The 24,995-nt window shown below is 48.7% G+C and overlaps 1 protein-coding gene across 3 annotated transcripts; it reads right to left on the bottom strand.

Annotated features, from left to right (window-relative positions):
- Positions 1-1,953: 1,953 nt before the first annotated feature.
- UBE3B (ubiquitin protein ligase E3B) lies at positions 1,954-24,865 on the bottom strand. 3 transcript variants are annotated; one of them, XM_068412518.1, is made up of 28 exons: positions 24,732-24,865; positions 24,143-24,246; positions 23,445-23,614; positions 23,232-23,352; positions 21,831-21,890; positions 21,334-21,438; positions 21,139-21,235; positions 20,544-20,629; positions 20,178-20,260; positions 19,140-19,245; positions 18,292-18,412; positions 17,460-17,637; positions 16,886-17,055; positions 16,034-16,201; positions 15,052-15,223; positions 14,179-14,297; positions 13,401-13,515; positions 12,903-13,002; positions 12,208-12,327; positions 11,691-11,867; positions 11,489-11,599; positions 10,761-10,898; positions 10,303-10,368; positions 7,985-8,043; positions 6,181-6,363; positions 5,646-5,757; positions 5,247-5,339; positions 1,954-4,835 (listed from the first exon to the last, which is right to left on the bottom strand). In XM_068412518.1, the coding sequence occupies exons 3-28, from the start codon at positions 23,603-23,605 to the stop codon at positions 4,644-4,646; spliced, it is 3,213 nt and encodes a 1,070-aa protein (XP_068268619.1). In that variant the 5' UTR covers positions 23,606-23,614; positions 24,143-24,246; positions 24,732-24,865; the 3' UTR covers positions 1,954-4,643. The 3 variants fall into 3 exon arrangements, with proteins under 3 accessions (XP_068268619.1, XP_068268618.1, XP_068268620.1); XM_068412517.1 differs by having other exon boundaries at positions 24,143-24,225; XM_068412519.1 differs by lacking the exon at positions 5,247-5,339 and having other exon boundaries at positions 24,143-24,225.
- Positions 24,866-24,995: the final 130 nt, after the last annotated feature.

Genomic DNA, 24,995 nt, shown 5'->3' with positions numbered 1-24,995 from the left:
GATTTGGCCCTTTTGTGTTGAGGAAAGGGCTGTCTTGGTCCCTCAGCTCTACCCCTGCTGCATCCTGGCAGAAAGTGCCCACCTCTGTTTCCCATCCCCGCGCCAGCTCCTCTGCAGGGTGTGCACGGGGAGGCAGAGTGCCACAGCTAGTGCCCAAACCACCCCAGGGTGAGGGCAAAGCCGCACAGGGTCAGTATCGAAGAACTTGACCTTAGAAACAGCCACGAAAGCACATTCCTGAACAGCCAGTGTAAGTGCCACTCACCCAGGAGGCGGCTGTGCCAAGCCAGCACCACGCAGCTCTGACCCCTCCATCGCCCGGTCAGGTCACTAACGTGCTGCAGGAGCAAACACAGAAATAAGCTGCAGGAACATCTCATCTCCTTCTGCTCAGGGATGCAGAGACCAGGGCTTGGCACACCCTCCTCCCCCTCCATCCCAACCCGCAGCCAGCCCTGGCACGGAGCGCGGGCCACGCGGGTGTGCGAAGCAGCGGTGTCAAACGGAGGGGACACCCGTCTGGGGTGTAAGTCAGGGGCTTGGGACGGGCTGGAGGAGCAGAGGAGCAGCGAGGAGCCCGCGGTTGGGGCAGCCCAGCACCGTTCCCTGCCAGCACCAGGGATCCCTCCCAGTGGTCCCAGTGCCTCGGCCGTGGTCAGGCTTCACCTCTGGCCAGCCCCGAGGCGCAGAGCCAGCCCGGGCAAGACCACGTGGTGACGGCAAAGCAGGCGTTTCGCAGGCCTGGCTGTTGGCTGCCAGCTTTCTGCCTTGGCAGCATCTGCTGCGGGGTTTCTTTTTGCTGTTCCTGACAGAGCCATATGCCTCCATGTCAAAACAATGGCACTTGCGCGCTGACTGGGAGCCCTCTCCCGCGCTGCCACCGAGCTCCCGCTCCCCAGCGAAGCCCCGGCGCCCACGGGGCTGGCCCCCAGCACCACGATCGAGCTGGGGCAGGGAGGGCTGCAGCGTGGCTGCGGAGCTGGTCGGTGAAGGGCTACGCTGCCACGCACCAAACCTGAACTTGGGGGGAAGCTGGAGCGGCAGCAGCAGGCACAGCTCCTCCTTCCTACCAGGATGCCTCCACAGCCAGCTGAGGGGAGAAACATGATGCCTGTATTATTTTAACATTATTATTGTCAACAAACCCCATGTCAGCTCCAGCGCCTGGTCCTTAAGGCAGTTTCTAAAATACCCAGTGCAGCCTTGCCCCACAACCCCCATCTCCCTACGGCTCTCCCCCCTTGCCAGACCAAGAGCTGTGGGTTCCTTGGTGCAAAGGTCCCGAGCTGGCCCCTCTGACCATCCAAACCCAGTTCCAGCGCTTGCAGCGGCGCCTGGGAGGGCAAATAGCTTCGGCACCAGCCTCCAGCCCCTGCCCGCAGCAGAGCACCGGAGCTCCTGCAAAGGAGCATTTGCTCGACAGGGCGTCTGCCCCGAGCGCACGGGGACACGCGCTGCCCCTCTCTTCTGCGCTGGGGGATCTGGCTTGGCTTCCCAGCCCAGTTCCCTCCCCACCAGTGGCCCCAGCCACCATCCCCAGAGCACTGCTAACCCCAGCCCCTGCCCTGCCACCCCCTACATCCAAGGAGCACCAATACTCTCATGAAGGTACCAAGGACCGAAGTCACAGCACCCTGCAGGACCAAGCGGCGCTTCTCCAAGCATATTCCAAGACACAAGAACAAATCCTGCTTCCAACAACGCTGTCAGCTCCCCCCGGGCTCGGAGGCGCTCCCATCTCCAGCAGCAGCACCCCAAGGAGCCCATCTCTTGGGGCACCCGAGCACAGCACCAGGAACCAGCCTGACGAGGGATTCCCAGCAACCAGCAGCCGCCACCCCCTGCCCCGCAGCCTCCTGGCAGGGCTGCCAGGACCCCAGAGCTCTGCTCTCCCTCTCCCGTGTGCTCTGAGCAGGAGTGTTACACCCAGGGAAAGGAAGAGGAGACATCCAGTCATCGTACTCACACCAGGTTTATTTCTCTCTTCCCTGCATTTCTGATACAAGGGATGTTACCAAGGTCTCCACAGCAGCACGTCTTCTATAGAAAAAATAGTCATTAATCTCCCATGGCAAAACCATCCCTGCCCTACAGAGAACACCCGTGCAGAATACAGCAGAGCAGGCAGGGACCCACACACTCACAGCCTTCTGCTCAGGTAAAAACGTTTCAAAGCCTCCCAGTGGTACAGAAATCAGCCACTCCAGAGAAACAGTGTTGTTGCACACACAGCCCCTGGGGCAGTGACCAGACAATCACGTTTTATAGCCGGCTACAAAACTGGACGCAGTGTCCCGTAGTGCAGGTTTGGAGGGACCCAGCTAAGGCTGCAGTAAGATCTTTTCTAGGAATTGTACTGCTGAGGAATGAAGGAAAAAAGGGGAGCAAAGAGTTTATTTCACTGTGTTCAACAGCTCACTTCACTGAACAATCATTGTGCTCTATTTAGACACACTGCATTTCCCTAGACACAGATCTTGTGTGATGTTTTAAACCACGATTGGTGCCTAAACCTCTCAACTACACAGTCAACAACTGGTTAATGCTGAAATGCTCTATGTGAAAAAAAACATTAAAAAAAATTACTATCATCTTTAATTTCTCTGGACTCATAGTCCAGTGTCTTGAACCCTCTGGATGCAGACATTCCTCTCCTCACCACCACTTCTGATCACTCCTGTTTAATATTACTGAGTTGACAGAGAAAAAGGATCCCGACGTTGCTTCCCAGATGCATTTCCAGGCATTGGTTCTAAAAAAAAAGGGTTATTTCTCTGAAAACCAGCTGAAGCAAGACAAGAGAAAGACGAAGCAAAGGCCATCTCTATACTCTTGGTTGAACGGTGCCAAGTGTTTTCTGGTCTGTTTGAAATGTGCAATATATCATGGTTAAGAGGGTCCTCCCAAGAGCCCCGGGAGCCCTCTCCGTGGAGCTCCGTGCTCTGCTGAGCGTGCCTGGGGATGTGAATCCCTGCGAGATGGAGCAAGGCAAGCCAGGGGATGAGGTAGGGTACGGCAGCCTCGCACCGGAGCGGCTGCTGCAAGCTCCGAGCCGGTGCAGAGGGACCAGAGCGCAGGGTGAGGGCCACCAGTGCCACAGGAAGGTCAGGAGGAGAAAGGAAGATCAGGGGAGACACTAGCAGCCTCTGTGGGAGCGTGGCTTTTTAGTGAGCAGCAACAGGGGAAAGGGAGAAGTGACTGGTTTTTAGTCCTGTCCCAAACAGGAGAATGTATGTGGCTTTCCTTTGTGCCAGCAAGGGCAGAGCAGCCCAGGAGACGGCAGCCTCTCCTCTCCTCTGGCCCGGGCTGAGGCAGCACTCGCAGCAGCACAAGGGACCAACGCTGGGAAGCTGCAGAGACACTTCACAAAGCAGGCTCTGGACTCCATTAGAAACGGCAGGAAGGGTCCACACCTTCCCAACACACATGCACACACACCCCTGCCTCACACCTTCCCTTCCAGAACAACCTGAAAAAGCTGCCTGCTACAGGCAAACATCAACTGTTAAAAAATAAGGCCAGAAAGAGACAAAGTGACCAAAATAAATAGTTTGGCAACAAAGCAAACGTGGCTGTTCCACAGAGGGCAAGTCCTGGTTCCAAACAGCACATCTCTGTAACAAAAGAGCCTGCAAACAAAGTGAAACTTCTGTCCAAGAGGGATTTTGCCAGCAGAGGTTTCCAGAGGGCTCTCGGCAGCTCGAGACATTCCCCTTCCAGAGAGCGCAGGGGGCACCTGCCCCACTTGAGCACTGCGCTGGGGAGCCAGCTCTGCCCGAGCCGTGTGCCAGCTCCTGTCCTCTGGAAACTAAATAAAATTAAACCTTTTCTGCTCCTGAGCAAATTCAGACAACAAACCCTCCCGTCCAAAGCACAGGCTCTGGCAAGAGCCTGGCAGAAGCGCAGCTGGCTCAGCACGCTGACCCCCCCGCCTGCTGCTTGAGCTCTTAACCTACAGCACTCTGCAACCGTCCTGAGAATAGCAGGGTCCATCTGCTCGCGTTTAACCTGCTGCTTCTTGAGGCTGAGCAAGGGGTTCGTTCTCTGAGACACACGCAAGGGCCTTGCACAGAGCAAGGGCACCAGGAAGCCCCCACGCAGCACTTGTCCTGAGTAAACAGTGCCTGTTTGTGGCACGTCCAACGCTGCAGCCTTGTGCTCGTCTCCTTGTGGGCTCTGTCATGTTTCTGCCTTTGTGCAGCTTCCCACGGACTGATTTCCACCCAGTAAGAAACTGGATCATCTCCTGGGAAAGGAAAGAGAAACCCTCCCACAGCAGCAGCTGCCCAGACTGCACAGCCTGCTGGCGGGTATGACGGTCACTAATCTGACTGGCACTTTTAATGTTCCTTTTATGCTCCCCCGGGGTTTGCTTTTAAAGACGATTTACGTGGGTGTCAAGTGAAGTGTATTGGGTCAGGCCCATCACCTCCTTCATCCTGGAGAGGTGCCCAAGAAGAGCCAGCCCTGTCTAGCCCAGAAGCTCTTCCCTGTAAACTTCTATTATCAGCTGCATCTCTCCAGCCCTCGAGCGAGCAGTCAGCTCCCACGGAGCGATCCACCCTCTGTGCGTGAAGGCCTCCACCTCCAGCAGCAGCCAGCAGCTCTGAGAGCCCCCGTTGCGGAGTCCTGGGCCATGGCAACTAGGACAGCTCGAAGCCAGTGTTCATGCTGATGGCGTAGCGCAGCTTCTCCCGCAGGATGCTCTTCTTGCTGTAGTTGGGAAGCTTGAGGAGGTTGAAACACGTCGAGGAGGTCGGGAGCCGCCCGCCTGGCTCCTTCTTGCGGATTGTGAAGAAGCCCCGTAGCACACTGCCCAGAGTGTCACCCGTGTCCTGGAACAGGGCAGAAATGTGTCACCCTTGCACTTCTCTGCCATGCTCCTTCCAAGCAGGGTGCCTGTACACAGGGCAGAGCCCCCCACAACAGCTAGAAAGGAGCTTCTCTTGTAACCACAACTGCTGTCACATATGCAGGGTCCCTTTGCAGGGTGTACAGGGAAACAGGATCAGGGGCACGGGGAGGTCCCAAGGAGAAAACACAACGCTGGAGACAGGCAAGAAGAGCCCAAGTGCTGCTGTGTGTGGGAGGAGGTAGGTGCAGCCACATGAGTCCTGTTAGTTTAAGTTTGTGTCTTTATGCCTTAGAGTTTTGTGGTCAGACAGAGATGAGGAAGCTGGGCAGGGAATGAGGCCACCAGAAGCCTGGCAGGGAATGCGTGAGACACGAGCAAGCAGTGTGCCTACCTGATCATCAGAGACTTCCACGCAGCGGATGGAAAAAGGAGGCTTGAGGTAGGCAAAGCCCAGAAGGGGAGGCCTGGAGCAGCTGGTAACAAACTGAAAAAGTGATGGACAGTGAAAGACAGCAGCAGCGAGAGCAGCCTGGCTCTAACACACGTGGCTAACGCAGACACGGCAGTCAGCTGCTTGGCCTGGCGTCTGAGCACCCCACAGTACAAAACAGGACTGCTCATGGTGACATGAGAGCATTTATAGGGACTCTGCTTCCACGGCTGCCCCTCTGCAGGGGAGCAGGATGCTGATTTTAAGGCATCAAGCATTCTGACACTCCTATTAGTACAGAAAGCACCCAGCTAAGAGGAGGAGAAAACCACCCCAAATGGCAGGTTCAGCTGCATTTACCTTGAGAAACATGGCTCTCTCCTCAGGGCTGAAGTCATTAGCCAGGATGTCCCACAGCCAGATGATGACCCGGTGACTCCCATGGAAGCCCCCGTAGTACACCGTGTGTTTTCTAGGGAGAGAAAGGTTGTGACAGGCTTGTGTCCCACTGCAGCGGGAGGGTCACAGCTGACAAGTGCTGGAAGGATCAATACCTGCCACAAGTCAGGGTTCACTGCTACAGCTGACACTGCCAGTACTGAGCCCCCCATCAATGCTTACTGGGCACTTGATCAGAGAAAGGGGTAGGGCAGAGAGAAATTCTGCTCTCAGGAGCCACTGTAGGAACAGACCCTTCCTGTTCATTAGTACTTTGTCCAAATTAGCTTTAAGGAACATGTTCTTCAGCTCCACTTGTTTCTGTCTGCTCCTCAAACTTCAGTTAGGAGGACCAGAAAGTTGTGAAAGAGTCAGTCTCCTGCAAACCTCCAAATAGCTCTGTAACAAACTGGCTTGGTTTGCTGAGCGAGACCAGCAGACCCAGTTGCTCACTTACTTCAAGTCCTCAAGGTCAATCTCAGCGTTGTCCCCGGAGATCAGCCGCTGCAGCTCTGGTGCAGAAAACATACGGATCCATTCGGGCTTAATGATGGACCTGAACCCGCTGATGAGCGCTGCTGTCTGGCTCTTGATCTGGGTGTGCATCCGAAAATGGGCCATGAGGTGGATGTAGCTGATCCTGCGTGACAGGGAAGGTGGCAGCGAGGGAGCTCGAGCAGCAAGGGACAACCACCTCGCTGGTGCAGGAACAAGGCTGCTGACCTGTCTGTGCAGCCCAAAAGGGACTAGCACTGGCTGGAGGTGCATTACACTTCCCTCTCTAGGGCCCTGCTCTTTATTTAAACAGAAAGAGCTGTTGTTCTGCCCAGACTTTGCCCCCTACCCCCTGCCTCTGGGACTGCCTGCTCATTTCTTAGAGCTTCTTCCCAACCCAGGGACTAGCTGGCTCTAATAATCACTTGATCAACCTTGGCCGGACAGCAGCTCACAGAGGGGAGCTTGCATCCAGCTCCTCTTTAAAGGATCAGATCCCCAGTCACGGGCACTTCTCTAGGTTTGCAGAACAACTGTCTGGGCTCTGATGCCACGTGCACCAAAACCCACGGCTGGAGAATCAACACACCAAAAAACACTTTGGAGATTTCCACCTTCATCCCAGTAGTACAGAAGAGGTGCACTGTTGATCAGAGGGAGGCACCAGCAGGCTTCCTCTTCTCACCAACAGAACAACTGATCTCACTGATTCTCCTTCATCAGCTCCTAGACACCACCACAACCACACCGCCTGGGTTTGCAGCTCGGTAACCTCACTCCACCATTAGCACACAGAACTGTTTCTAGATTGCTTCCCCTTACAATGCTTCTCCTGCTCCCTCCCAGCTACCAATCTGTGTGCACATCTGCACAAAAGCTTCAAAGTTCCTGCTGGAAGCGAGCACAGCAACGTACAGGACTTTCAACTTTCTCCCTGAGCTGACTTCTGACAAGCCAGAGAAAGATCCTTTCAAATGCAAACTCCCTGGTCAGAGCTCAAGAAGGGAAAATACTGGGAACATCAGACTGCAAAGCACGACTAACAAAGACAAATCCTCAGGTAGGCTCCAGCTTTCACTTGCCATTAAAGAGAACAACCCCCAGATTACCAGTTCAAACACACATCTGCTTAATAGATATTTTATCCAGCTTTTATGATCACTGAAGGGTATAGAGAAGAAAAAAAAAATGAAGGGAACAAAAAGGTGGGTTTGGTTTTCAGGCTCTGGAGTTGACATTTATGATAAGTATCTAAAAGCTGGTTATCTGTGAAAATAGCTACAGGGCTCGGTGTCTCCTCTGATTTCCTGTGCCTAAAGTACGACTGTCGACTGCATTTGAATTCCCCACTGTCTCTTCTGAAGAACAGTGCTTTATACAACTGCCACATGTTATCATTCCGAGAAGATCTGTCTGCTCCAAGGTGTCTTTGAGCATCTGTGCCCTCTATGTTCACGACTGTGTGCCTGAATTGCTTTGAATCCATCTGTCTGTATCCATCACCGTCATTAAACCCTGCAGAACCTCACAGACTGTGTGCCTTTGACCTCAGAAGCGCTGTTTCAAGAAGTAAATTGTCAATTTTTATTTTTGCAAATCGAATTTAATACAATTTCTGCTGATGAACTGTAACCAGTAAATTCTATTAAGATATTTATGTGCTCCTTCTACTCCAATCTATCTCAATTCATTCCAGATGCAAGCCCAAGGAACTAGAATAAAGTATTTTGCAACGGTGACCTTAAAAATCTAATTGCTGTACTTACTTATTTTCATTCGTAACGGGAATGGTCTTCCCTCCAGGAACAAGTTCATGGCAAACAAGCTGAGGGAAGAAATGATTGTATTGCTAATTACTGCCTGGAACCACAATGGAAAGAAAAGCCATGCTAAGCTGTTACCTCCCAATAAAACATTTATTTTTACAATAAAACAGTAGGACTTAAAATTTAAGTAATAATCCTACCTCTGCCTTGAACTAGTTTCACTTAACTATTAAGATAGTAATTGAACAGTAGGGAACTCTGACTCTCCCACCAGTGGAGCCAGCCCCTCTTCGAGGAAGCCTCCTGATCCATCACTGCTGAGATGCACACAGATCAATTCAAAGAGCCCCGGGGGACTGTCACAACCCCAGAACCCAGAGGCTGAACAAGCTCCCAGCCTTCGCACAGCTCCAACAGCACAACCCAAAGCTCTCTGCTCCACAGGTCTCATCTGGGGCTGCCTGAGTGACAGAGCTCCCTGGAGTTCACTGTCCCCCAAGCTGGGCACTCAAGGCACGAAGTGGAGAGAGCTCAGACAGTGAGACAGCTGGGCAGGATCTCCTCCCTGCCCTGCCAGACCAGGGCCTGGTGCTCGGCAGCCAGCACTGCTCAGAGACAGCCACAGGGACCCTCTGGGTGCTGGCTACAGCCACAGAGTCGTGACTCATCTTTGCACCAACACTAAGAGGCAGAAAGTCATTATTCACATTTTACAGTGGCCTCTGTGCTTCAGCTGCAGGTGACTTCCAAGGTCAGAAGGGAGCCCAGCACAGGGAATGAGCTCAGCTCTGCCATGCACGGCACATTTATTTTGAAGTTTTGAGTGCTGCAGCCTTCCATGTCTTACTGCTGGGCTCTGATATGCTGTTTCTTACCTTTATTTTTAAGGTGGAAAAACCTCCAAGCCGAAACCTCTGCAATCCTGAGGCAGCAGCAAGGTGTTCAGCCCACTGTGCAGCACGTGCAGCCTCTCACCTCCGCGGAGCAGGGCTGTGTCAGTACTCAGCTGCCTTCCCATTCCCCCTCGCAGCTTTGCAGGTGCATTTACACTGCCATTGCTGCTACCAGACGTATGCAGCACACAAAGCTCTCAAGGACAAGCTGCCCCAGACAAACACACCATGACTTAGTGGTCTCCAAGCTCTGTGCCACTGGATCTGCACTGCTAACAGTGCTCAGGCTTAGCGCTAGCTGGGGGCTCCTCACAGAATTTGCAGCAACAGCAGCACACACAGACAGCAAAGGCATTTTTATCTTATTTATCTGTGTTTTCCAGCTATGCACACACAGTGTCACAGAACCCAAGGCACACGTGCAGCCAAGAACCTTCAAGCCCTCATAAGGGACTGACCAACAGCCTTTTCTTCTCGAGGCCAAGAGACCTCCTGACACACTTCAAGTTTCTTTGATGGAAATGGCTACATTTAAAGAAAAGGAATTTCTCCCTACTCACACAGAGTCTTCTTTTTAAAAGAGGGGAAAACCAGTTATGCAGGGAAAGCAAAACCCGATGTTTTTCAACTAGAAGAGGAAAAAATCCTGGCAGTAGAAAAATGAAGGGTCAGAAGGCAACGTTTTTGTGGAAAAAGCTGTTCTCTGCCCACAGCTAAATATTGAACGAAGTCGCAGAATCCTGAGTTGGGAGAACCTCTGAAGCTGAGCCAGCCTGTCAGCACAGGCACTTTTTTGTAAAAGGAGAGCAGAGCTAAGCCCTAACCACAATCAAACACAAGGTCATTTACCAGTCAGTCCCCTCAGGACTCTTGTTCAGATGGGCCACACAGAGCATCCACCTGACATATCCAGAAATACAAGCACCAGAGTAAAATGCACTCTGTGTAGCATGAGCTTGAATAGACTGCCAGGCTTTTAGATGCTCAAGAGCAGCCCTCAGAAAGCTCAGCAGAGAATAATAGCTATTTTCTGCTGGCAAGTCAGACTGCAGGTGTATTTCTCTGCTCTAAGGACACCAATAAAAGCTAGGGCACCTCTGCTCAGGAGTCAAACCTAGTTCTGCTGCCAACTGTTTATATTCACAATCTGCCACTTCTGGCACCACAGGCTTTCCCACAGCAGTGGGCAATGACCCTCAGGATCCCTCTTAGAGCTTCAAAGGCTCTTCCTCATAGCATCAGCCAGACAAGTGAGATGCTCCTGTGTGGAGCAGCTGGGATCTAACCAAGAGAAACATGGATTGCCTGAGCCAGGGCTGTGGACTCTATCAGTGCCCAGAACTCTGCTCGTCGCCATCTAGCATGAGGAGGGTGCTTGGAACAAAGCAGAGACAAGGTCCACACAGTCATTGAATAAAAGCCTACCTGACCCATCACATCTTCATCGTAGGACAGCGTTAAGCCCAAGTCACTGATATCACCATCATAACGCTAGAGGAACAACAGAGAAAGGGGAAGAAGGTCAGTGTTTAGCAGCAGAAACATTTTTGTATTACTCTTCCACTAAGTGATCCCCAGCAGGCACAAGGCATGACAAATACATGAGTTCCTCTAGGTTATGGGGAGACTGCAGAAGAGCTGAGGCTAAAACTTGGGATTTCCTGATTGCCAGTTCCAGGTTTACACCTTCAGACCCTTCTCATCCCGGCGTGCCATGGTAAAAACACAGGACAGCTACCTGCCAACCTGCCTCAGAACCACCAGTTACTTCCAGGGTGTTTTTAAAAATGATCAGTACCCCAAAGGCATTTGCAATTCTGGTATTTCTAGCAGCAGCCAATGATAATAAGGGAGTTGAAAAACAGGAAAAGTAATGCTCAAACCTTAATTGACGTGAGATTTTTATAGAACTCGGAGTCCAAGGAGGGAAGTTCATCTACAGAGCTGTAGAAGACACTGTGGTGGTGCCCAAGCAGCTGACTCAAAAAGAAGGAAGCAAATGGTACGTCCACGACTATTCCCTACAGACAAGAAGAATGCACAGGTAAGGTCCCACTGCTTACTTGTCATGTGCAACACCTTTGGTTACCTACGAGGTAGGTAACGTGTTGTGCAAAGCTGCAAGACATTGAAATCAGCAAAGAAAACCACATCCTCTTAAAATCCATTAATTAGTGGAGCAGGTGCAAAAAGGCAACAGGGAAACTCCATGATTCCTTTAAAAGAACTGCCTTATATGGACAGGGTCATGCTGTCATCCCATCCTCCTTTTAGCCACGTGTCCCTTTAAGTAAGGTATCAACAAATGGATGCTTGTAAGGTGTAACACCAAAATAACAGACTATTCCAGCTAGTGTCCCCAGCACCAAGGAGAATAATCAATTTATGTCCCAGGTTTCACCTCCAAAATCATTTTTAATACATGCCTGAAGAAGTACCAGACTGCTCCACCATCAGTATCTTCATCCAAGTCATTTTTGCAAACTCACCTCTTCAGCAACACCTCCCCAAGCATATGACAGATGCTCCCAAGGCAAGGGGCACCATCACAGAACTGCAGCTGAACAGTGCTGTACCAACAGTGACAACATCCTTGGTACTTTTGGCTCACCTCATAGACAGCCTTCCCAAGCATCTTCCCCACAAACTCAAAGAGCTGTAGGTAGTTCTCATGAATGTAGGACGTTGGGGATGGATACAGCCTCTCATCACCACTGGTTGTCTGCACACAACAGAGGTAACAGTAGAGTGAGCTGGTTTGTTTCTCTCTGCAACGGGTCATCATGGCCAGCATCTGCAGCCCTGCGTCGTACCTTGAACAAGTTGAGCGCGGGGTCAAACACCTTCTTTATTATCTCTTCCAGAAACTCTTTGAAGACACCATCTTGATCAATACCAGCCTCATCAACACCCAGATCGTTGACAAACTTCACCCTGATCACTCCCTTCATGGCATTCTGGGAAAGCTGTCGTAGCTGTTCATACCCATCCTACACAGACCAGCAGAGCCAGAGGACAATGATACAGGAAGACATGTGAAACACCCACGCAGACAGGCAGCAGAGACAGGAGACACATACACCACAGATATCTGCATTTGTCATTGAGTTTTGGGTCCAAAAAGACCGGTATTTTTCCTAGCCAAACCCCCAGGTTCGTAGAAGTCTGAACTGAACTCAAGTCCAGCATTTTCCTGTACCATCACGCAGACACAACTGGCACCGGGTCCCTCAGCACCGACAAGAGAAGATAAAATCATATTCACACCCCATTCTTATCAGGGCAAGTTACTGGCTTGTTGGTTGACTTCTGCAAAGCCAAGTCACTCACCTCCAGCATACGTGAGCGGCGGATAGTGATGTGTGTGACGTGAGGGGATGCAGAGCTGGTTTCAACCAGCCCAAGCTTCTCCTTCTCCTTTGTAACCATATTTCGGAAAAGCAGCACCCTCTGAAAAAGAAAATAAATGTAAGTCTTCATCCCAAAGGATCCTAACCCTCCAGTGCAGCAGGGCTTTCAGATGCTCCTGATGCAGGCCCAGAACTAGTCTTCTTCCCAGCTAGGCCCAATGATGCCACTGTCACCAAGTCACCAGAAATAGTGGGATCTGCCTCCTTGTTCCCCAGTGGGGCAGAGAAACCCTTGAACCTTTGCTTTGGGAGGGACACGTTACTGCCAATACTGAAAACAAACGCACCTTTCCTATTATCACATAAAAACCTGTCATCTGCAGGTTTGCTGCCTGCAAAAAGACACTCTGCTTTCTGCATAAAGACTTTCTCCAAAGCCACAGCACGCACTGCTGGCTGACTCTGTGCAGCTGCCCACACAAACAAGCTCTCCCCCAATGAGAGAAATCAAGGCAGTTTAGAGGAAATATACTGGCGAGAGTGGGGGGGAGAAGGCTTTTGTTTAACTGGCATTTCAATCACAAGCTCCACGTCACAAAATGCTCAAGACGCAGGTCCCTTCCATCCCAGGCCACTGGCTTTTCAGCCTCCATCTTCTGCCCCTGTCCCACTCACGTTCTTGTGGGGAATGACGTGTGGGATGTACTGCAGGAGCAGCTGGGCTCGTTTCTTGTCCTTGTCCAGCTCCTGGAAGAGCACGCTGGGTTTGAGGTCCCTTACAAAGAAAGGCACAGATTCAGAGATCCCTGAGAAATGCCCAGGTGTGGTAAAAGCTGGGGGTAGGAGAAAGAGGAAACCTGTAATGATTTCAAAGACAACTTAAGTGCTCAGGTGTTCACATCTAAGAAGGCCAGAGACACTCAAGCTGTTATGTGCTGAGTCAGTTTCCAAAGCATCACCCTCCATGAGCAGCAGCTAATCCTTACACCAGAGAAGAGAAGCACGATAGGAGGGGTGCCCTTAAATGCAAACACAGGGAGCAGTTCTGACCTTGATACCACAGGTAGGATGAGAGGCACTTAATTTAAAATAAGGGATCCCAAACCAGCCACCCACAGGGGACCTGGTGCACTGGGACAAGCACACAGCTGCACACGATCCTTGGACACTTACTTGCGTAACCAGTGGTCCTCAGGAGCAAAACGCCTGCGGCAGTCCCTCTCATACAAGACCATGAGCCAGCCATGGACAGAATGGAACAGCTCCAGGGTCTCCCCTCTGGCGTTCTCTGAACAAAAGGAACAAAGCAGCAATGTCCAGGCGCCCTAGGTAACAGGAGTGTCCAAGAGCAACACGTTGATCCTCTGCCCCACGCTAACAGAGGGGCATTTCTCCTAACCTGCACTGCCTTCAGAGGGAAGGGAGAGATTTTGTGCCTCCCAGAAGGCAGACAGTCTCTTCTTTGATCAAAGTGAAAAAACTCTTAGCTACATCAAAGCCATCTCAGCCAGCTCCAACTGAGCCATCACAACAGAAATGGACTATGTCATCTAATTGCCAGAATTGAGCTGTACCCAAATTATACCAGCATATAGATCAACGTGAGATATCTACGGAGACCCTAGCAAGCCTGCTCTGCTTTTCAAAGCACTGTATTACATTCTTGTCCAACACATGTCCCAGTCATGCTAAACGTAGTCTCTGGCAAAAACCAACATGCTCATCATGTCTGTTACACAAACTCTTATTGGAAATAGAAAAAGTGCACTGCATTGGGTGTCAAGCTCGACAGTGGCATCAGGACATCAAAAGATTGGGACCTATTCTCATGCCATACAATGTAGTGTGTTTTCTTGTGCAAAGTAATAATTAGCAGAAGCTTCAAATTCCAAAACTGATGCCATTTGTTGTTCTAATAGTAACCTCAACTCAAGCTCCTAAAAGCACTTACCTACAATTCCATCCCAGATCATCTTAAATACAAAGGAATTCAGAAAAGATGAGATGGTAACAAGCTCTTCCAGTTTGAATGAAATCTGCTCTTCATAGACTTCTATGTCATCAAGAATCCTATCAGGGAAAACAAATGCACAAGTGTAAATTTAATTCCCTTTTGAAATTTTCATAAAGGCACATTACCCTTTAACAGCAGCTCTTATTTCTATGACAACTGACACCCATGAGGATCTAAAGTCATAAACAACTAAACCTTATTTATTGATTTTGATCAACATCTGATCCTAACAGAAGATAGTATGAAAGGTCCAAGATACAAGCAAAGCCAGTATTTCATAGTTAAAAGGACCTATGCACTCATCCCCAAGAAAACTTTTTCATCATCCAAGCTAAGAAAACTGTCTCTACTGACCAGCAAAGGCAATTTTCCACCCCCTCTCCCATCCTTTGTGTTGTGTAAGTCCATGAGTGACAGCAAAGGAGTTGTAAACAGAAGCACATAAGCTGAGGGCTTTCTTGCAGCACTATTATAACATTGTTCCTCAAAGCTTATCTGAACTCAAAATTGTTTGCTTTGAACTGATACAATTGCTGCCTTTAAGCAACAGGAGAAATGTTTCTTCCCCCTCCCTAGCCAGTGCTGTAATATTTTGTCACCAGTTCAGCCAGCTGTATATTCCTGAAGCAGCACATGGCTGAGGGGGAAAGTCTTTTATTTCTCAGGACTCCACCTGAAAAGCTTGCTGCTTTCCTCTGCCTAGTTATCTTTATGCAAAGGCAGCAATACCTTAACTATTCCTCTTGAAACTTAAGGAACACAACAGTTTCATGTTACAAACCCAGAGAGCACCCTCTGCTTGCTACCTACGTGATAAGGTGGCGGGAGCAGTCACAGAAGAGCATCAACATGGCCAGGAGCCTCTTGGATTCCTCCGTATCATTATTCAAGCACTCCAAGAAGAGTTTTAACCCGCCCTGTGGTCCCAGCTCACAGATAAAAGCCCATAATTTGGGCAACAGATCATCCAGGTAAGTGAGGCCTAGCAAGGGAAAATATAAAGCACACTCAGTAAAGCTTGTTCTGCCCACTTGTTCATGCAGGCTCAAAGAGACAAACGTGACTTGGAGCTGAAAGATCCTTTTGCAAAGCAACACTTGACCTGAAGGGAACACAAGCATCCCTTTTGGCTCCTAAGCCTGTCTGCATTAACAGGAGACAATCACCAGGAAAGCAGAAAAAAGCTTTTAACAAGGCATTAACCGTTTGCACATCTGAGGTCCTCTCCTGCTAGTTATGTTGCAACTTTACAAGTAAAGAATTAATTCCTGTGATCCAACTACCATCACAGCCATCTTAGAGATGAGAGCACAAAGAATGAGGTTGTACCTGTGGCCACCACAATAGCCATAAACAAAGCACCCAAGGCTCTGGACTCCTTCCTCTCCTCTAGCCACTAGACCAAAGCAGTGCTTATCTCCTCCTCCATCCACTCCTAAGTCAGGTCATTTGTTCTTAAGATGTATGAAAGCATTGTTTGCACCACATAAAGATTAATATTGCCAGGCTTCTCAAAAACACTGACTCAGTCTTAAGTTTGATATGGAGGAAGCAAGGTTTCATCACAGGAAAACTTGCTTCAATTTGTATTCTGGGGAGTTAATGCTTGATAAAGAAGTGATGAATGTTATTGATCAGCTGTATGATTCAGGATGGAACAAGCCTTCCACCCAGCCAGTCAATAAACTGTTGTCAGTAATAAAACTACCAACAAGTCAACAGAATTTAATAAGAAAAAACTATTTTTTCCTCCACATTTTAAGTGATTTGAAAAGCACAGCTGTGCCCTGACCTGTGAGTATCTGCAGACGGATCTGCGTCAGCGTTGTGAGCGTGGTCTGGTACAGGACACAGATACTGCACACCTTCTGCACCTCTGCTGAGTCCACTCGCTTGCCCCCAACAGGCTTGAGAATGTTCCGGACAGACGCAGACTTCTGGAAAGCTCTCCTGAAGAGATCTGGTGACAAGAGAAGCACAAGAGACATTGGCTCAGGAGACACAAGTGCTATTCCAAACCATTTCTTACTCTCAGTCACTTGGCAGCCACGTGATAAAGAGGTTTTTAAGCAGACTAAGTCACTCCAGACAGCAGGCTTTGGTGGACTTTTCTGGCAGAACACTGTACAGTGTGTTCCACTACTCTAGAGCTTTAAAACCTATCAGAACTGCACTAATGACCACAGGATCTAGTGCTATGGGCAGCAGCCAGAAAATAGCTGGATTACAGCTCTCTTGTGCTAAATACTCTTCTGCAGAAGCACCATGCATCACAGGTTCACAAGCCAGCTTCACCTTGCTTTTTATCTGGGAAGCTGGCCTCCCATCTTGCCTTGGGAAGTACTAAGTTATGCAGTAAGCACTTCAGCTGCTTGAGAAACAATAAAAAAACCTGCTACAATAAGCAAATATTTTCACAGCACCGAAGTATGAGACTTGCCCCAGGTCACAGAGGCATTCTGAGCAGGAATTACAAACAGGAGAGACCATATCCCCACCTAAGCAGCAGCAGGTGCTGCAAGTAATTACTCAAAGCTTTTAGCACAAGTGGAAAAGTCAAAGCCCTGAGAGTCTGGGAGAGAGAAAGACACATGTACACACACACACACGCACACACACACAAAAGCAACCCTCCAGAACTGACTCTTCATAGGAAGGCTGTTCTGAGGGGAAACTGGCTGTGTGGGCAGCTGAGCTATTTCCTGATTCTCCAGCAATTTCTTGCTGAGCACATCACTGAAGAGGATGCGGATCATATGAACTCCCCAGAGATGCTGCAGTTGCTTCGTCAGCAGAGGCATGGACTCATTCAATCTAAAAGACAAGTCAGAGAGACATGTTAGAAGGCAGGCTGGAATAAAACACCCGACAGTGATACTTTGATACATTCCACTTATAGTCAAAATGGAGCACGCACCCACCCTACAGACTGTCCTCATAGGAAGAGCTGATAGACAGGTCCTGTATCGAGTGTACCAGTATGGCCACTGTTTACCAGTCTAACTATACTAAATTAATTTCCTCATGTAATAATCTGCATATGCAGCATTACAAGATTACATTGTATTGTGCAGATATAACCTGAAATATCTGAGAAGTTATTCTGAAAGGGGTCACACTGTTCATCTCAAAACATAACACACATTGCAGCAGTAGGAAAAAAAGAGGAATAAAAAGAGAAGCTTAATCAGCTTCACCATAAGGTTCTCCTCACTTACCCATAATCCACAGTCTGTGAAAACCAGCCCAGAACAGGATGCCAGTGAGTGAGGTTGGACTTCTTTTGTGAAACATACTTCTGGCAGTAGGACAGCATGTGAATGAGCACACCCACAAAATGAGCCGTGTCCTCCTCAAGAATGTTATCATTCATGGAGCCCAGGTACACGAGATTACCTGGTGGAATGACCAGCACAGCAAGACTTAAAAGAGGAACAGATGCTGCAGGACAGTGGTTACAGACGTAACAGACAAAATGAACTCACACCCCTTTTCAAGTCCAGGAGAGGACTGCTGTGAAGAATGACTGTTAGAGGCTACCCTGCAGCAAGCCATTTCCAGCACACATCAGCCACGGAGGTGGCATGTCACTTTGGCCACCTTCTCATCTGTATCCCACCAACACCTTCGACAAAGTACTATAAGCTACAGATGATCCATGGTTATTCTCAAGTTCCAGCTGTTCCTCTTTGTTACTTTTACAGAAATGTGAACTTAAATATTTGCACAGCACATCCATTTAGGGAAGTTAGACTCAAGTCTGATACGCTACAAGACTTTCTTAGAGTCCAAGTGAAAAGCTAGTGGAGATAATACTTCACAGTTTAGGTATGATGACATGTATTGAAGAGCAAGTCTCTGACCCTTCCTCCATTTGCAAGGGCCTTAAACCATGTCTGCAATATCCCAAAATGTATCCCAGTTATTATTTAGAAACTATCTAAATAAGGATAAAAATAATGATGAGTTGGAGGCAGCTCTGACCCATGAAGATCTGACTCAAGACTCTCTTCCAAGCACAGTAAAAAAAGAAGTGTTACAGGTGCTTACCTAACAAACACAGAGTGTGACTTCCTTCTAGGCACATGCAGACATCTCGGCATTGTGCTTCACGACTTAAAAACAGGATGAACTTGCGGAACAGATCGTGAGATTCTATCACTGCCAGACGCTGAAAGACAGAATTTAACTGCCAGTGAGGCTGAGAAGCACCACGCAGAACAACCACCCCTCATCTGCCATCAGCAATTCGGGTCGTCTTTTCTCTCCAAATAAAGCAGCAAGTTGAGACTGTTGCACTGAAGAGAGTGTTTGACATGAAGCTCGTCTAGGAAATAAAAACCCTTGCAGGTGCATGGGCCATGTTCTAGTCGTAGCCAGACCTTCACAACTGTCTGTCTGCTAGAACACAGAATGCCCATTTGGCACAGAACTTCCCTGTCTGCACCAAGCTCCACAGAGCAGCAGTCACAATAAATTAGACTAGTGGACAGCCCACTAGTCACCATCACAGATTTCCTGCAGTGCAACACAATGATTTTTGCTATAGCCCTGTCTATGGTGACAGAAATGGAATAATAAGGACGTGGAATCATGGAATAATAAGGACATAAGGAACAAAAATTCAAGTTATGTCTCACCTATGCCTTTATTTTACTTTTATTTATTTATTTAAGGGCAGTTCAGCCCATCATCCCACTGGTGTTAATAAGCTCTGCGGTACCAGAAACGCAGAGTACCCAGAGGGTGAAAGGATCAAGTGCTTCCACAACAGGGAGTTGAAACTTGCAAAGAGAGAGAAATGCCAACACGCCCTTCCAAGAGCTGATAAAACAGAATAACAAGCACCCTTATGGGCTATTCAGTGGATTTTTGGTCCCGTTACATCACCCACTTACCTCAGGTGTTAGAGTAGCAAGATGAGTCATTATAGCAGGCACAGACATGATATGGATCAGAAACGACCTCAACAGGTTGTCTGAGAACTGTGCAGCAACCACAGGGCTACAGAGAGAAGAATACTTCAGTGCAAGAAACCCGACCTAGCAAAGCAAGACACAGTCTTTAACTGAGCCATTCAGAACTGGCTGCTGATTCTACCCTTGTCAAGAAAAGAACATTCACTTACACTTCTGTTATCACAGCAAGTTCACAAAATTGCTTATGACTTACAGGATTATAACCCAAACAGTTCACAGCATAATGTATTTTTACCCAGCACATCCATACCACCCAGATCACTGTGTTATGTGGTTCATCTCCCAAGCTCCTCTTCTCCCCACTACCATGAAGTCAGTAATTAAATAATTGTTTTCCTTAGGAAGATGTTAAGTGACATATTCAAGGACATCCACTACTACTCTGCTGAACATCACCACCTCATCATCCCAGCAGTGACAGCTATAGAAGGGGAGTGGCACAAAATTAACCACTGAAGTCTTAAAAGAATGCTCATTAGTGGCTGCAGACTTCAAAGTGAAGAGATGTGGGCTCTGCAGAGGTGAGGTCAGGGAAACAGCACACTTAGAAGAGGCTGAACCATTAGAAAAATCTGCACCCAACTCTTGTTTCAGGGACAAACTTTGCCCCATTAATAGGTACCTCTGCATCAGCAGCTCATTGTGAAGAGGCACAACTGTACTTATCTAGAGAACTCCAACCCTTTCTGATGGTTCAACAGAAACACATACAGGTGCTGTACTCTAAACTAGAGCTGCACTCCAAAGTCTAGGCTCATACTAACACTAATTACTGACTTAAAAGCTTTCTGATCTGAAAAAGGATGACAGGGAAGTGAGGTATTTGCCTAAAGCAGCTTCTTTCATCACAGTGATGCTCTCAATGGCACAAAGAGACTGGCAGAAGGAGAAGTCTTCAAAAACACAATGAAGACAACTTCAGCTGAGTATCACCCCAAGCACCTCTGGCTGCCTTACCGCAGGGCAAGAGAGAAGATGGCAGTTAGAGAGCCTTTGGACAAGGAAGGTCTGGATCTTGCCAAGCCATTAGTTAGCAAAATCTGGAATAAAAAAAAAAAAAAAGAACACAACAAAAAACCCTGCAGTACTCAGAAAAAGATTATGACTACTCCTGCTTGTGTTTTTTTCAGAGCAGAGAAAAAGACCACCACCAAAGAAACCTAAAAACCAGTTACTACAAGTCACGACCAATGTTCCACAAGCAGCTTCTCCCTGGCACACCAGCACAGATGATAAAAGCTTCCTCAGCACAAGGACCACAGCACAGGGCTGGGGCTTGTTTTGAGTAAAGACAAGATATAACTGTATCAGCCTGAGACTGACCTGCAGCACAGAATAAAATCCCTTCTGATTGAGGTGTCCCATGATGTTTGCACAGATGTGGTTCATGGCAGGCCTCAGGGTTTCACCTGCCCGGTTAAAACACTGATGTTACTCAATCAGCATCACAGCCCCACTCCTTACTTCCTCACACACTATAAAACAGTTTGTCAGTTCATAAGTCCTTCTTGCACAAAGTCCTCGCCCTTATACCCAAAACAACCATTTTAGCAGCATTTCACAGCAAGTCTTAAGGTACAAGAGTCTCATTTCCTCATGACATTTGTCTACCTTTTCTATGTGTATTTCCTACAAAAGCCCAGAGCTCAAAGCACATTCCATTATCCTCTGAACACTTCTTGTGTGTGAGATCTTGAAGCATTATAAAAACGTTGTGATTGTTGCTGTTCTAAGGGAAATAGCCTGTCTCATCTCACGGGAATCCTTGCTGCCCATTCTATGCTTTGTGCAAGCACAGAAGCACAATGAATCTTTGTGGGAAGCACGGGGAGAAGAAAAGGTGCAGAAACAGCATTCAGTAGGTTTTAATAGCAAATCCCAGATCAGCAGCTTAAGGTATTGAATTGGATGCACCAACCTTTTCCCCGAAGGATTTTCCACGTAGAAGTGTCTGTGAAGGTGACAAGCATTGTGAGGTGCAGATTGACCAGTCTGGAGTCTTGCAAGATGTCAGGCTGCGATAACGAACACCAAGGTTAATAAATCAAATTAGCTCTGTGCCGCAGGACAGAACTGTTAGATGCAGAGAGACAAAACACAAATAAATATTTACCTTAAGCTGCTTGAGAAATTCACAGCAAAACCACAGAATGTCTTTGATCTGTTTGATCCATAAGAGGGTAAGATCCTTGGAGAGTGCCAGGGACACATACCACACCTGAGGAGGGCAGGATGCAAAGGGGAGCAGTGGTTAGTATCTGTGATACAGATTGGCAGCATATATTACCACAAAGCTCTGTAACAAAATGACCTCCTTTGTTCCCTACTCAACCCAGCAGCAGAACCAAGTTATTTCTCTCCCCAGAATTCACTGGTCAAAGTATACCACCCACCACAGAAAGAAATTTCCTTTTAATTCCTATAGCTGTATACAGAGCAAAAACATCAGAGGAATACTGAGAGAACTCGCCCAAACTTTCACCATGGCACCTCAGCAGCGTTCAGGGGCTTTTGAGGGCTAAAAATTAAAATATCACCAACATAAACCCCCACACATAAAATTAAAAACAATCACCCTCCCACCCCCAAACAAAAAGCCATCCTGCTGACCTTGGGCTCATTCTCAACATCCATACTATTAAGAATACACCGGCACAGCTTTTCAAATCTCTGGGGAAAAAAAAAAGAAACAAAAAAAAAAGATGGCATTAGTTCTGACTACAGGAAGGGCTATTCTGGAATAGCACTAGGAACAGCTCAGCAGAGGAGCGAGATGCCTCTGTAACAGAACAACAAACGTCCCAAACACGTTCCCTACAGACAGTGCCGATGGCTCCTTCCCTGAGACCACATCTACACGTCACGCTACAGCTATGCAGAAGAGTTCCCTCCTTGAACACAGTGCTCATCAACAGGGGGAACTTCTCAGCCTTCCCCAATAAACTGCCTCCCTCAACAGCACGGGCTGAAGCCAGGAAAAGCATCTTCTTGTTGGGGTTCAGCTAGAAGAGCTTAATGCTAATGAGCGCAGCAGGGGGTTCCAAACTCCTGACCATCACAGCTCCCAGCAGAACTCAGTGATTACATCAACTCCTTAATTATTATCTCAGTCCAGTTGTATCTGCCATGTGCTTGCAAGTTGTAAAGCCATTCTCAGCTACAGAGTTGGCTGCTGGGGTTATCCTGAGAGCGCTGTCCAGAAATAGAGTGGAAATGAGCACAGCCTAGTCCTCGGCCCAGTGAAGGACTGGCTTGCTGCTGGAAGTGGAAGGAGCAGAGGAAGCAGAACAGGCATATTTCAATGCACCCCATTACTGTAATGCAGAACTTCAAATGGATGCCAGGCACTTTAAAAATTTGTATGCAATATACACTTTTGTTTTGGTGCTGTAAATACAGAAAACTTCATCTGCAGTACTCACACCATCATCAACAGAAGAAGAGTTTGAAGGAACAGAGATAAAAAGAAAGTAACCCACTGCTGCTGCAATTTAAATACAGCCTTTCATTTTCCAATTTTTTCCTTATAATTAGCCCTCAGCTTCCTGGGGCAAATATCATCAGTTCATAGACACTACAGAAAAACGGCTTCACTCTGACACCACAAATCCAGGGCATGGTCAGAAAAGCAGTTGTGATACCAACAGCCTGCACACTACAGTGACAGGACAGCTCTTTGTGAGCTTGCCACAATGTACCTGCCTGGGGAACTGATGCAGCTGACAAAAATCATCAGGCACTGCTCAGTTCTGATGTTGGCATGGCCACCAGCAAGAACATTCATGAAACTACGCCCTGAATATGGAACCGCTACTAAAAAATTCAAGGGTTCTTCTATTTCATTCCTACAGGCAGATCTCTCCAAGAAGGACTAGGGAGACAGAGATCATGTTTCTGAAGCCAAAATATATTGCAGGAACACACGTGACCACTAGATAACTAATTAAACATATTTAACGTGTTAAAATACATCCTCAAAAGAAGAAAAGCATGTCAGAGTAGCAACCTTACCTCTTTGTCCTCTTTGCGATTAAATACAAACAGCAGCTTCCTAGCAATTCTGAAGATAGAAAGAGCACTTCTTTTACTTGAGCCAGATTCATTTGCCCCAAAGAAATCCTCCACTTCTCTCCTAGGAAAGTGGGAAAAACAAGCATGGGTAGTTAAAAATGAAGCACCCCTCTCCAGATAAGAGCAAAGGGTGGAAGGTAGAATTTCACAGACCTTATCTCCTTCTGAAGGCGGCATCGACAGAGAAATCTCCTGATCAAAGCTTGGACCTGGACAGCAGCACGCTCCCTCTCCTTCAGCTCCCTCCGCTCCTCCCGAGCCTGGCGTGCTTTGTCGAGGAACTGGGCTTTGGAGGACTGGCTCGCACTGAACATTTTTATAATCTATTTAAGGAAACAAAGAATCATTCTAGCAAACACCTGGGGAACTGGGAGCAGAGTGAACAAAATGCAAGGGCAAGGGTAATTCTTTACATTACTTCTGAACTGACTACCTGCATCCAACATTTGAACAGGGGAAGGAGAGTGCTCAACAGCATAGAAATCAGTGTGTGAAAATACAGCCTAGGCAAAGCCAAAGGTACTTGTCAATGGGGCTGTAATAAGCACAAACACTGGTATCAGAATCATGCCAGTAAAGTCTGCAACCTAATGCAGGCAAGTCATTTTAAAAGCAAAAATAAAACCAAAACAAAAACCATCAGTGTGTTCCACTCCCTCTACTCCAACTCCCCTTTCCAGTCCTAGTTGTTCTTATTTTCTCATTTACAGATAACATATAAGAACAATTCTATAGGCAAGGATAAGGGAGAAAGGGCACAAAAAACACTCAGAAGCTAATTTATTGTCACTCAACAAGACAAAAAGGACAGAGTCAACAACAGCTTTACAAATACTCGACAATGAACTCACCTGAGGGCTTACTTCTTCAAAAGAAGTGTATGATAATCATTTATACACAACCATGATCCTCATCCACTGGCTTCAGGCAGCTCCTGCACAGATAAGCACGTTACCTGCGGGTGATTTGGGGATTTACTCTTTACCTTTGCAGTCCTAACTCTTTTTGACCAAACCTACCTCTCACTACACCCTCAAGAAAATGTGAACTCAGAAAAGCTTCAGGAGAGGAGAAGCAGCACCACCGCTTAGCTGTGATCACTGGCACACGTAGCTCCTCACACTTCAGAGTGGGGACAAAACAACCCGATGTGTGCCAGAAGCGAAGGCCAGCCCCAACCCTGCCAGGGCCCTGGGCACCGGCCAGAGCCGAGCAGCAGCGGCCCCGCAGCGAGTGCTCCCCGTGTCACCAGAGTTGGGCAGGACCCACCTTGGGACTTGCCCAAGCCACCGTCAGCAGCCAGCGGAGACCCCCACGCCCCCTCCTCACCACGAGACCCCTCAGCCCCCAATGCCCGTCCCAGAGCCCTCGCAGCCCCGCAGCCCTCCGGGCCCCAGGCGCCTGATCCACAACCGCCCCCCGCAGACCCCGGGCCCTCACCCTCGCCTGCGCCGCGCCGAGCCGAGCGGCCCCGGGGCAGCTCCGTCCCCGGGAGGCCGAGGCCGAGGCCGAGGCCTAGCCCCATTGCCCGGCAGCCCCCGCCTCGTACCCCGTGTCCGCTCTCCGGGTCCGGCCGGTAACCCGCACTGCCGCTGCCGTTCCGCTCGCCCGCCCGCCGGCTCGGCTCGGCGCAGAGAGCGCGACCGGCTCTGGGTCTCGCAGCTGCCGCGCAGGCCGGGCCGTGCCGGGCCGTGCCGGGCCGTG

The sequence above is a fragment of the Nyctibius grandis genome, chromosome 14 (genome assembly GCF_013368605.1).
Source record: "Nyctibius grandis isolate bNycGra1 chromosome 14, bNycGra1.pri, whole genome shotgun sequence".
Lineage (NCBI taxonomy): Eukaryota > Metazoa > Chordata > Aves > Nyctibiiformes > Nyctibiidae > Nyctibius > Nyctibius grandis.
The sequence above is the reverse complement of the archived record's forward strand: the minus strand, read 5'-3'. Positions and strand labels throughout refer to the sequence as shown.